Source organism: Phalacrocorax aristotelis, chromosome 3 (assembly GCF_949628215.1).
Source record: "Phalacrocorax aristotelis chromosome 3, bGulAri2.1, whole genome shotgun sequence".
In the NCBI taxonomy this organism is placed as follows: Eukaryota; Metazoa; Chordata; class Aves; order Suliformes; family Phalacrocoracidae; genus Phalacrocorax; species Phalacrocorax aristotelis.
Genome location: NC_134278.1, coordinates 8,286,992 through 8,300,286, shown reverse-complemented (window position 1 = coordinate 8,300,286; position 13,295 = coordinate 8,286,992). Strand labels below are relative to the sequence as shown.

The following is a 13,295-nucleotide window of genomic DNA, read 5'->3' as shown; positions in this document are numbered from 1 at the left end:
GCACTAGATGGTCAGAATTCTTTGGCCAAGCTCTCCTGCATGTGTTCGGGTGCGAAATCTTGCAAAATGTCGTCTTGGTATTCCAGCAGTGCTCTTGAACTGCTCTTTGTGCTTCTTGGATGGTGCCAGAGGACAGGGACAGAAAGGCCTAGCCCAGTCAGGAACGTTCCCTCTCCCTCCAGAACCTGTGTTACAGGACATGGCATTTAGGGGTAGAGATGCAAAGTATTTCTGTAGTAATACATTCTCTCTAAAATGTTGCTTTAGACATCTGTTGTCCTACTCATTAGCATACCCAGATTGACCTGATTCTGCCACACTCATTCAAATGAAATTTGCCTCATGCTGCAGAGCATGTATATTTTACAGCTGAACTTTGTAATGGTAACAGAATCAAACCCTAAGATAAAATTACTGTTTTAAGGAACAGGATACCAGAGGAATTGTTTTGGTCTCCTTACAATTCGTGTAGAATATGCTTATTGAGTCTCATATCTTCCTTGAGGTTAAATCTACTTTCTCTTCTCTTTTAGAAATATGCAAATCTATCAAGCCATTAGGACAGAATAATGCCTTTCCGTAGAGTGAACTAGACAATTGCATGTAATTTTCTTGGCTGTGAAGTCAAGCTAAGTGCAAAGCTCTTTCATATTGTCTTGTAGTTGGACGCAACAGTGATATATAGTGCATAGTAATGCATTATTGAATAGTTGTCTGTTGCGTCTTCATTGCATGCTGTCAGCTGCGTAATAAATAATTGATTGTGTTGCTCTTACTCCACATTAAAGATATATGAGTATATAATACATGAAGAAAATGAAGCAGCAAGGCTGCTTATGGTGAAAAGATCAAACATTACTGACGTGCACTGTGGTAACAGGAACTAAGAAGTGACCACCACCGCTATCCATTTCCAATTTCTGTACTTTGAGTCAGTGATTGTTTGTCATGGCAACAAATGGCACATTCAAATCATTGCTGTTGCCTTTTTAAACAACAAAAAAAAATGTGGTAAAGAGCTGATACACTGCAGAGATGCACCCCCAGTCTCTTCAACTATTATCCCTCTAGACTGAAAAGTCCCTTAAAAGGATTAATGTTTTTTCTCTTAAGTGGCTGTAAACTGTCAGAAAAAATACAGTCTAAGCCAGCAAATCCTTTTTTCCTCATAAGGCTTTGTTTTTGTTAAGCAGAGGAAATGTTAGCAGGAAAAAACTGAGTTTGTCTTTACAGTGGTACTAAACCTTTGTTGTTGAACCCTTCCCTTGAAAAGCCATGCCTCCTTTCTCAGTTCAGTGGCCAACGTCCCCGTACAGGACACAGTAAGATGGCCCTGCATTCAAATGTAGCATGGGAAATGAAAGCATCCTTCAGCTCACATTCAACACTCTTTCATTATTTGCATTACAGCAATTATCACTTCTGACGGAAACAATTTTCATCAGTAAAATTGATGAGACACCAAATTTGTCCAGGAAAGAGTTTGCTTTGGAGTCAAATCAAGGAAATCAGAGGTATATGCTACTTACTGTGTGGTTGTTTGGAAGGAGGCTCATGGCCAGGTATAAGAACAGATTACTGGGAGCTGTTGTTGTGATGAAAAGGTGTAAAACAGTGACCTGCGTTTTGAGGTAATAATAAAATGGCAAATGAAGATGTAAGAGGTGTGAGATATCCGGCTTACGCAGACCTGGATTCTGATGGAATGAGCTGGAGAGCTGAGGCATGTTAGGTCCTCTAGGCATTTCCCTGGGAAGCAGAAACACAAGGCACCAACTGTATTTGCCTAGAAAAGTGATGCCCAGATCTCCCCATTTAACACTAAGACATGGGAACTGTTCTTGTTCCTGATGGGAAACCACAAGTTTTTCAGGCATGTTAGCAGGAGACTCGGCCGTGAGCTAAGGGGGAATGCACTGAACGCAGAGGAGTTGTCCTGCTTTACTGCAGTACGTCAGAACTGAGTCCTGAAGGGAACTGATCTATTTTAATGTAAAATGCAAATAACAGCATGGAAATCAGTGGAGTTCTGCTGGTGTAAACCAACCTGGGATGTGATCTGTGACTTTATGGATGCGTTTCTCCCATCACCCCTATGCGATTATGCTGAACTCCTCTGCTTTGCTGAACTGTGGCTTCCTCTATACACTGTGAAGGTGTCAGTGTTGACACAAAGGCTTTTTGTACAGTTTCTGGAAACTTCCCAATAATACATTTTCCAGACTGAAAGTGTGTATTAGTAATAGTTACAGATTGTAAGTAAGTGGGGGGAAAAATCAGAATTTTTTTGTCCTATGATTCTATAGGAGGCTGTAGTGAGGTGGGGGTTGGTCTTTTCTCCCAGGTCACTAGCAACAGAATGAGAGGAAATGGCCTCAAGCTGTGTCAGGGGAGGTTTCGATTGGGTATTAGGAAAAATTTCTTTACTGAAAGAGTGGTCAGGCATTGGAACAGGCTGCCCAGAGAGGTGGTGGAGTCACCATCCCTGGAGGTATTTAGAAGACGTGTAGACGCAGCACTTCAGGGCATGGTTTAGGAGACATGGTAGTGTTGGGTTGAAGGTTGGACCTGATGATCTTAGAGGTCTTTTCTAACCTGAATGATTCTATTCTATTCTAATTTCCAGCCATTTTGACATTCTTCTGACAGAATATTGGTATATTTTGACATAAACCCAATATATTTTAAGGAAAAAAAGAAACACTTGAGACCAAAAATTCTTAACCCACAGCAACACTAAATGCAGCAAATGCTGCCTCCGAGAGTCCGAGGAACCAAACCAAATGGCAAGTTTATAACAGCACAGATTTCTTACAAGGCATGATTGGAAAGGTGGTTGCATTAAAGGGCATAAAAATATAGTCCCTGCCCCAAAGAACCTCTGGTCTCCATAAAATGAAACAGCATAGTGTCCTAGAAAGTCCTTCTGAATATCTGCCCCTCTTTCTGCTGCCACACATGTTCAGAAAGAAGCTGTCTTCAAGGCTATGTATTGGCTTTATGTTCTGCAGGTAACTACAGTTTGAAAAAATAAGGTAATGGAATTATTTGCAGATTAATGTTGCTGTTTTTTGAAAGCCACCTGTTCAATTTATTCCCTTAATACTTGTGAGGTAAGTGAATCCCATTGTACAGGATAAAAGGAGAGCAAATAGTGAAATCAAGGGATTTGTCCTGTATTAGGATCTCCATATTCTGATTCCCAGAATGTGTCAACACTGCAAAGACAGATAATTCAGTAGCCACTTGAGCCAGTGAAGCCTGGGATGCAATTTGGTCTGCTTCATTTAGGTATGGATGGATAAGATAATACCTACTCACTAGGGCTCTATAAAAAGCTGGCGGTCCAGCGTTGGAAATGAATGTTGTTAACTTTTTAACTTTTGTAAGTTAGTTGACTGAGAATGATAAACAATTCCAAGAGGTTATTGCAGTCCTGACATCTAAATCCAGGTGGGATGAATGATGCTTGGAGACACCTCTCCTTCTCCATTAACTGTAGAAGGAGCCTAGATGACAGGCTGAGACAGTTTCTACCTTTGAGATGGCTAACGTTAGCAGTGGAACTTTACACATAGATTTTCCAGATTCAGGCACCTAAGCTCGACGGGCTATCTAGGCGGGGCCTTTGGTGTTCTCTCTCTCCACCCATCTTCTGTGTAGATAATGGTTTGGGCATGCTTTGGGGCATGGCTTTGTTGGGACCATAGGTGTAAGTTAGGTGTCTAAATAGCTGGGCTGGTTCTGTGAATTTGTGTGATGTGGTTGGTTGAATTCCCAGCTGAATCATTCTCAGGTGAAGGAATCCTCTGGTAAAAAGGATTGTAGACGGTGGGCCAGCTGCAGCATTCGTTTCTTTCCGTTCCTGACCTCTCCTCCATAATACAGGTTGTCTGATAACAAATAAAAATTGAGCCTTTCTCTTGGTACAGGTACTTACAGGATTTCTTTTCATTACACGCCTAGGGTCTTTATGTCAGTATGAACTCTACTTCTCTCTCAAACTTGGCTGAAATTGGCTAAAAGATTCAGAAGTTACAGGGCAAGTACAGACAGTGCCATTAGTCCTCTCCCCTTAGGAAACAGACTTAAATGATGTGATCTTAGCTGAAGTTGACTGACCTCAGGTAGTTAATTCATGTTAGAAGAGTAGTGCAGACACACCTAAGTTTTAATAAGAAATAATAGCTTGTGTTAAACCTAGACTGAAGTTTTGTTTTCGCTGCTGTTTTAGTCCAAATGGCATTGTATTTTTGGCAGTTTAGATGGACCCCAGTCATGTTCCTTAACAAAGTGATTTGTCTGTTTTTTGATCTTCAGCTTTGATGAGCTGAACTTCAGTGATTCAGCAGGACCCATGATCTGAAACATCTCCTTTTCTACAGCCACCTAATTTTTAAAACGTAGCTATTAGTTAGGACACCTTGTAAATCAGAATGTTTTCAAATCCGCACAATATTCTGATAACTGACTTTGTACAATTAATTATTTTAGTACAATGATCGTTACCTTTCAGAATCAAATGTAAGGTTATTATAACAAGTAAGCATATCGGCATCTCGTTGTCTTTCCTCAGTCAAAACTCTTGTTGATTGTTCTGACTTAGCAAAACAATGTCATTGTTCAGTTCCAGGTTGTGGGGGTTTTCTTCTTGTTAGCTAGATAAATGAAGGTGCTAGCACACCGGAGATGGGCATCCGTCCTGTTGAAGAATATTAACCAGATAAGTTTTTTCACAAAAAGAAAATCAATTGATGCTTTAGCAAGAGAGAAAATAAAACGTTAACACTGGTTTAGCTCCCAGGAGCCTGAATAGTCGACTCTAACTTTCAGAAATAGAGAGATAAAAAAGATCTAAAGTTCAGATCTAAATCCGGATCGGAACTTCTCCAGGGCACATGGGGACTCTGACTCATTTCTAAACTAGATGTGCATTTAAAGAGCAGTCATAAAAATTGACCCTCCCACCAGAGCTTCGGTGAATATGGACACACCTGACGCTCTGAATCCCAGTTTGTCCTCCAAAAGCCATGAGGTGGGGTGATGACAGAGGACGTTACGTTCCTGAATTCATCACCTGATGAATTTTCAGCCATTGCTGAAAATAGGATGTTGCTGTAAACATAGGAGAAGCAGCCTGTTTTTTTCTACAAGGCCTAATGCATCTTCTAGAGGCGTTCAACAGTGAAATAGGAGTCAGTTTTTATATGATACGTATTAGACCAGCAAGCTCATGGGCAGATAGAAACATTAATTTAAATGGGAAACATTGTCCAGTAGCTGTTGTCAGGACCTCTGAACAGTTAATTCTGGTTCTGCTGCCAGTTTGATGTGTGGCATTTAGTAAACCATCAGACCTTTAAGCTAAGTATTTTAAGAGGCTTTAGTTACAAAATGAAATGAAAGCATGCTCAAGTGTTGTGGAACTTCGCATCTAAATCTGAACTTACAGACTGAGGCTTTTTTATAACAAAATATTTTCTTCTACAGCCTTGGGCTGCTGTGAAGAATAACTAATGTTTGCATACTGCTTTGAACGTGCAGACTGTAATAACAGTACTTTTAATATTAAAACTATTAAATATTGGGATTCTGCAATAGTGTCCTTCCATTTCATAGAATCATAAGCTTTTATGATGTGTTTAAAAATAAAACTGCAGTGACGGAGGACTGCCATTTAAATTTAAGATCAAATACTTCAAAAAGGATTATATGATACGCGTGCGAGTTCACCCCGAGCTGCTTCTCCCTGCCTGCCCTCCTCCGTGTTCAGGCTGGTTTTCTACATTACAAACGAACCCATGTTTGTCTGTAACTAGAAAGCCTTGTGCAGGCAGCTGGTGCGGCTTCCCAGCCTGCATGGAGGGGGTTTACGGATGTCGCTGAGCCGATGCATTGCAGAATACGTGTATGTACTTGCATCGGAGCGTAAGTTAAATACCTCGTTGTTATACTGTGAAAATCTTAAGGAATATGACAAGCGCTAATGGTGAACGTTATGAAACATACCTTATGGGCAGGCTGTTCCATGATTTTCCTCCTAAGGCCTTACACACTCTCACACGCACCCCTGAAGTGTACCGCTTTGACTAATGTTGGACTTGCTCAGCTAATTTGCCTTAATACAGCATTTGGTTTTAATATTGATGTAAAATATCTAGCCATGGAACCCCACTGGAACAATCAAATGCTGTGTACTCATTACTGCAAGTCCAGAATGCCCTCGCCACTGATTTAACTACTAATGAATTTGGAGGCATCTATGTCTGAGCTAGTTGTTTGGACTTCCCTTGCATTCATTGCAAAGAAATAGGCACTGCTAGGATGCAATTCATTATGTCCTAATGTAGATGCCTAGATTTGGTTGGACACATTGCCCCGTGAAAGTGCTTTTATCTCTGACTTGATTATAGAGGGAAGCCGAGAAATTAGCTCAAAAGTAGCTGGCCACATCTGAGAAGCATAAAGGTTGGTAAGATGAATCCTACCCTTTTAGTCTTTGTTTTTCATTCTGGCACATTTCTTTACAGTTACCTTTGATTCATAACACAGACTTCTTAAGCAAGCAAAATATGTCTTTTTTGTTGTTGTTTGGACAATAACTGATGGTTTTCACTGAAAAAATAAACCTTGTGCATCAAGCTGGTCTATTAATATAACTACTCTAATGAAAAGAAGGTACTAAGACTGTGTTTTTCATACTGGATCATGAAGGCAGTATTTTTCAGCATCTTCTGTCAAAGCTGTGCTTGGTACCATTGTTTTCAGCCTGAAACTTTCTCAGATACTTGCTTATTAATGAACTTTTCTTCGTACAGTACCTTGCACAGGAGAGTTGTGGTGTATGCCCAGGACATTGGCACTACAGTGTTACAAAGAACGGATTTATTTCATATATAAATATGAGGCCAACCTTGCAATATCCAGAGTATAGCATTTTGAAAGAGCAATTACCAGGTACTTCTAAGTTGAAAGCTACCATAATTATCCACTGTTTGAAAAGAGAGTGAGAATACCTAATCATGTAGTGCTCTGTGAAGGTTTATCCATTTGCTGTAGGATCTGGGCATGTGTTCATAATCTATGGGTTGAAGCACTTGTGGTGCCCACCAAAAGGAATCATAGAATCACTAAGGTTGGAAAAGACCTCTAGGATCATCAAGTCCAATGAGTAGGGTATTCCTGTGACTCTCTCTTATGGCTGATGAAAATATAAAGAATGAGTTTTTTGAATGCAGGGTCTTTTCGGTTCTGTCTGAGTAAGGACGAGGCACATGCGGTTGTAACGTTGTGTAGAAGTTTCACGTGCGTGGTGTGGAACAGCCACGTTTGTGTAATGCACGTTACTCTAGTACTCCTGAGTAAATCAAGCAGGGATGGCGAACAGTCCAAGGAACCAAATATTCCTTCTAGGTATTCTGGTACAAATTTGCAGGAACAAGTCAAAGCTCCTGCTCTGTACTTGCAGACGTTTACCTGGCAGCAAATTTGGCTCAAGAGTTCCCAAACGTGAATCTACATCCCCACCCTTTGAAGCGGGTGGAAAGCTCCCGTTGGCTTGTGGTGAGCTTTGGGCCACACACAGCAACAGCCCCCCGGTTACCCGACATGTATGCTGCAAGGACTGTCCCCTTTAGTTAGTTACGCTGTTAAAAGAATACCTTAAAATAAATGGTAAGTATTTAACAGGAAGTAAACCTAGTAAAATTTCTGTTAAATTTGGCTTCTTTGTCTGTAGGCTTGGTTTAGGGAGTTTTTTTGTGTTTAGGAGTAGGCCTGAACCAGGCACCTGCGTTGGGATTCTCTCTTCTGCTGCTTCCCACTTGTTCCTTGCTGGCTTTTACCTACTTAGCCGGGAAGCGCCACTGTGCGAGCAACAGCTCTTCTGTAGCTCTGTGCAACGTTTGGTACGATATGCGCTATAACCTGTTGCATTAAGAACAATAATAAGAATGTTTCCATTTTAGAACCTAAATTACCTGAAGGCAAAGGTAACAATATGGCACCACTGTGTTTGCCTCTCCTGCCTTACCCATTTTGTATGAGGCCTCAAAGTTAAAATGGAAATGAGCAGCTGTTGTGACCAAGACATTAATTTTTCACTCCTTCCCTCCCCCCCCCAACACTTAAATTTAGATGTAGCTCAGACTGAAACTGTGTGTCTTGTTTTGGCAGGAATGCTGCAGAATGGAAAGAAGTTTGATTCCTCCAGAGACAGAAACAAGCCTTTCAGGTTCAAGATCGGCAGGCAAGAAGTCATTAAGGGATTTGAAGAAGGTGTTACACAGGTACAAAGAAATGACCCTGGCTGAACTTCAAGCCAGCTGGAGGGTGTGTGAGCACAGCAGTGCCCGATGCACCGGTGACAAGACCAAGTGGAAGTCACCGTGTAGGATACAGAGCGGTTTTCTGAAAGCATGGTCCATTCGAGCACAGTATTTCCAGTAGTTCTTCTCTGTCCATCCAGGAACATCCCCTGCTCGTGAGGCTTTCCACGTGGTATGCATTTGGGAGGGGAGGGGTCACGTCCCCTCCCCAGGGGCCAACGCGCCACATAAGCCCCATCCCTTTCCCATGGGAAGCTCTGCAAATAGACAACAGCAGCCTCTAAAATGTTCCAGGTGGCAGCGTTTTATGGAGTAGCTTCTATTCAGCTACTCTATAAAAATCTAAGCTGCTGTTTTTGATGACAGCCATGACCAAGCTACAAATTTTAACCCTTACTGAATAAGGTACCAAACTGCACTGTTAAATTTTTATGATTTCAGGCTTCCAGCTACAAAACTGAACATTCACTGACCAACCCTACGCTGAGAAAAAGAAAACTGCCCTCCATTATTTACAGTTTGAGTGCCAACACAGTAAAACCTTAAAAGAGCCACAATGCAATTCATTGCCAGCTCTTGCTTTTTGTCTGCAGTGTTGCGAGGGCTCCCAGTGTGAGGAGTGCTCAAGTCAGGCTGCTCAAGTGCAAGCGTGAATGAGGTCAGGGTGCACATTCCTCGTGGCTCCCTGTTTTGGGGTCCTAGAGCTCACTGTAGGAGGAAACTGCTCAAATACTATTATAGGAACAACTGTAACAGGAACAACTTCTTAAGCTTAAACAGAGGGAAGGGAGGAACGCAAAATGAGAAGCAGTATACTGAGGAATGATGGCACCATGCTTTTCCAGAGAGGGATGGAAGAGAAAATGGTTTCCAGCCCTATGGAGGAAGCAATGCAAGCATTCCCCTCTCTCTAGCAGAGAAGCAGAACTTGATTTGAGGAATCCGAGACTCTCTGAAAAACACCCACATTCCTCTCAAGGTTTTGAGTTGCGCTCCTCATTATTTGCTTTGCAATAAGGCCTAAGAGGAGGTCCCGACCCCAGGGTGCTGTAGAAACCAGCAGCCGGTGCAGATGAAGCAGTGGCATCAAGCGCTGGGTGAATCAGTTCATCCCGTCCTTGACTGCTCTTGCTCCCTGACTCCTGTCCCTTAATTAATAAGTGGCCGAAAGCCATTCCAGTCATCAGTGTGGCGACTCGCTGCCCTCCTGCTCCTCCTAGTGGATCACTGACTGAAGCCAAGCTTGTGGCTCTCTCCGTCCACCCGAGGGAACTGAGGGGTTTGGGGTGCATGATTGACACAAAGCACTTGGAAGAAAGCAGTTCACTGTGTCTAGCATGCAGATTTTTTTCAAACCTTGGTTTAATGACTGTCTGATGTCAGCAGCTTCTGCATTTCTCTGCTCAGCTTCTGACAGTTCAAGGTTGCCCCGTGCCTAAAACCCGCGCGTGACTCAGCAGCTGTCTGGCTTGCAGGGACCGGTCAGAGCAGCAGCCAGCCTGCCCCACGCAAACCCCAGCAGGGCCCAGGGAGGCCCTCTGCTCTTGTACCCTCAGCCCCAGCGTATAAATATTCCCGGAATGTGGGAAAGTTCATATTCGCATTTTTCTTTCACCTAAGTGATCAAAGCTGTAGCTTTGGCATATTTTGTAGGACCTGAAAAAATTCTACAGGCAATAACACATAGTCTGTAGGCCAGAGATATGCTCCATCTTGGGAGAGAGGTCTGAGTTAAAATCACTGCTTCAAATCAGGGATTCGTTCTTGGCCAATGAATATTCAGCCACCGGTGTCTGGCACTTGAATAGTGGTTTGAAAATGCACCACCCCAGAGTACTCTATTGGAAGAGCAGGGGTTTCACTCTTGATACCCCAAATCTCAGTGAGCACTGTTCCCTCCAGAGCTCACCTGGAGTGAGGGAATCAGCATTTCTGTCCATCCCAGGGGCAAGGGCTCACTGCCCGAATAAGCAGCACCTGAGGTGCCCTCGGGCCCTCGGGCTTGGGCTGAGTTTAGGGAATTAAGCACCTCTTTTAAGATTGCATCAGCGTTTGCTTTGCATCTGCCCAGCAGCAGAAGGTTGGGTGCCCACAGCATTAGCGTTTGAGCAATGGTTCTGAAGTTGTCCCTTGCGGTGGCTGAGGAAGGAAAAATGTTGCTGAACACTTTTCAGAAGCTGAACGGTGTTTCGGCACTGATCTCGCACGAAATCGAAGCTCTGGTCCTATCTGTTCCTGAGAGCCTTTTCCTAACACCTGCTGATGGTGTTACATGTACCCTGTGCTCTGCAGAAGGAACTCACACCTCCTACAGCTGGCTCCAGCGTAGGCAGTACGGGCCAAAGCATGCATTAAAAAGCCTGTGTGACTCCCAGACTGGCTCTGGCAATTCAAATAACTGCCACGAGAAGCCAGGAGTAAGGAGGGCTTCCTCTGAGCTGTTCGTGGCAGCTCCAGCTTGAAGCTGAAAGATTAACCTGATGGTCCCAACACTCCGTAATTCTGTAAATCTGCCACGTAGTGATTTGTGCTTTGTTTTCTTCCTAATACTGTTTTGTTTTTTTTTTTGTCTTTTCTTTTTTCCGACATCCAAAACCCAGATGAGCTTAGGACAAAGAGCAAAGCTGACCTGCACACCTGAGATGGCCTATGGAGCCACAGGCCACCCTGGGGTCATCCCTCCCAATGCTACTCTCCTCTTTGACGTGGAGCTTCTCAGGTTAGAGTGACTCCTCTCGAGGCAGTTGGCTGGAGACATCTGTTAATAACCATCCCTTCTTTCTCGCCTTGCCAGCAACAGGAGAAGTTGTCACTGGAATCCCAATCTTCTCTGCTCAAGCTGTCCTGTCAATAGCGCCTGCCGGTCGGCTTCTTACGCCGCCTTTCTCTTTTTTAACTTTGTGGTGTCCGTATTTGCCTTCTATTAGAAGCTTTGCTTTGGGAAAACTGCCTACCGATGTAACATTTTCAAGTTGTACATTTTATTTAATTTGCATGTAAGAAGAATTCACAGTGATGATTGAAAATATATATAAATATAAATATATATATATTCCTTATTGAAAAACCACTGCCTTACTGTACACTTAAACCAAGAAAAAAAAAAACACAAAAGGTGCTCAAAAAAAAAAACCCCAATGTACGCCTTGTACATGAACGGGCATTAGCCAACCAGAGTTACCTGCGCTGCCACTTTTCTCAACTTGTACGTTCTGCTTGCTGCTGTTTTGAAAAATACTGTCTCATTTAAAACTTAAAAGTATATATATAGAAAAAACAATAAAATCTTGATACTTTACAGTTTCTATTTCCTGTTTTTCTCCTCTGGCCACTGGAATTCTTTTTGGTGTAGAAGTTCTTTGAACACTCCTCGACCCATTTTTTATGTTAATTATTCCTCTTCTTTGATGAAATACACGTAATGCCATGCACTGCTCCTGTTATAAATGGCACAGGGGACGATCTCAGTAGGACCAGAGGTACCAGGAACATGCAAGTAAGGGCTGCTGGGACAGAGGTTTCCCAACTCTCCACCTCCCCAGCCCTGCTAGTGGCTCCTCAACGCTGGCCAAAATCAGGCTGCTGAAGGGGTAGGAAGCGATGCCTGCAAAGACATGCAGTGCTGGTCCGATTCTCTGCCTTTACAACAGTAAAACTAGTGTAAAATTTTCTACTGGGGCCGAGAGAGGCTAGAGAGGAGCAGAATTATGTGCATCCACCTTACAAAGCAAATCTGAGCTGTGGGGGGATGCGGCCAATGAACACACCGGGTTTTTTCAGGCTACATCCGCTGCTGCTGTTTACACAGCCTGCAGACTTACTTGTGCGCTGGGCTCCTGGCACTCAGGGCTCAGCAATATGTATTTCATGTGATAGTTATATGAATTCCCAAAATGCTGGTTCCACCTCTGCAGACAGGACGTTGCATAGACTGTCGTCTACCTGGCGTTAGGAGCAGGACCTGACCAGCACAGCTGCCTTTTTGCTGTCATTTTGCTTCGCCTAAACTTGGTTTCTCCCCTCTGCTGTAGGAGAAAAAGAGCATCATTGGGTCATGATGTTATTTTCATTTAATGTGACTATAAACTATTTGCATAGTTTTCAACAAGTGGGTTTTTCTGATGGAAGGATTTCGATCAGGCGGTGAGCACTTTCATTGTGCGAGTTTGTGTCAGGAGACCGCAGCTAGCGGGAGCAGACGGGCAAAGCGACACAGGCATCTTCAGGTGATCCCTCCTGGAGACGAGAGAGAAAAGGAGCCCAGAAAAGCAAGACGGGTGATCTGGCTGGTGACTACAGCTCACGCCCTTATTTCTCCAGATGTTAATTTACACATGAAACTGCATTTGAGTTTGTTAATTAACAAGCATGTAAACCACAGACTCGCAGAATGGCGGGGGTTGGAAGGGACCTCTGGAGATCATCTAATCCAACCCCCCTGCTTGAGCAGGCACACCCAGAGCAGGGGCACAGGACCGCGTCCAGCCGGGGTGTGAATGTCTCCAGGGAAGGGACCCCACAGCCTCCCTGGGCAGCCTGTGCCCCTGCTCTGGCACCCGCACAGGGAAGGGGTTTTGCCTCATGTTCAGGTGGAACTTCCTGTGTTCCAACTTGTGCCCATCGCCCCTTGTCCTGTCGTTGGGCACTAATGAAAAGAGCCCAGTCCCATCATCCTAACACCCCACCCTTTAGACATTTATAGGTATTGATGAGATCCCCCCTCAGTCTTCTCTTCTCCAGGATGAACAAACCCAGGTCTCAGCCTTTCCTCATAAGGGAGATGCTCCAGATCCCTGAACATCTTGGTAGCTCTCCGCGGGACTTGCTCAAGCAGTTCCACATCATTCTTAAACTGGGGGACCTCGAACTGGACACAGCCCTCCAGATGTGGCCTCACTAGGGCAGAGCAGAGGAGGAGGATAACCTCCCTCGACCTGCTGGCCACACTCCTTTTAATGCACCCCAGGA

The 13,295-nt window shown here is 43.7% G+C and overlaps 1 protein-coding gene across 1 annotated transcript in view; it reads left to right on the top strand.

Annotated features, from left to right (window-relative positions):
- The window catches only part of FKBP1B (FKBP prolyl isomerase 1B), a 47,927-nt gene extending 36,300 nt beyond the window's left edge, over positions 1–11,627 (top strand). The window contains exons 3-4 of the mRNA XM_075086692.1: positions 8,176–8,288; positions 10,928–11,627. Coding sequence (XP_074942793.1) covers positions 8,176–8,288; positions 10,928–11,056 — 242 coding nt within the window. The 3' untranslated portion in view covers positions 11,057–11,627. The remainder of the gene's footprint in view (positions 1–8,175; positions 8,289–10,927) is intronic.
- Positions 11,628–13,295: the final 1,668 nt, after the last annotated feature.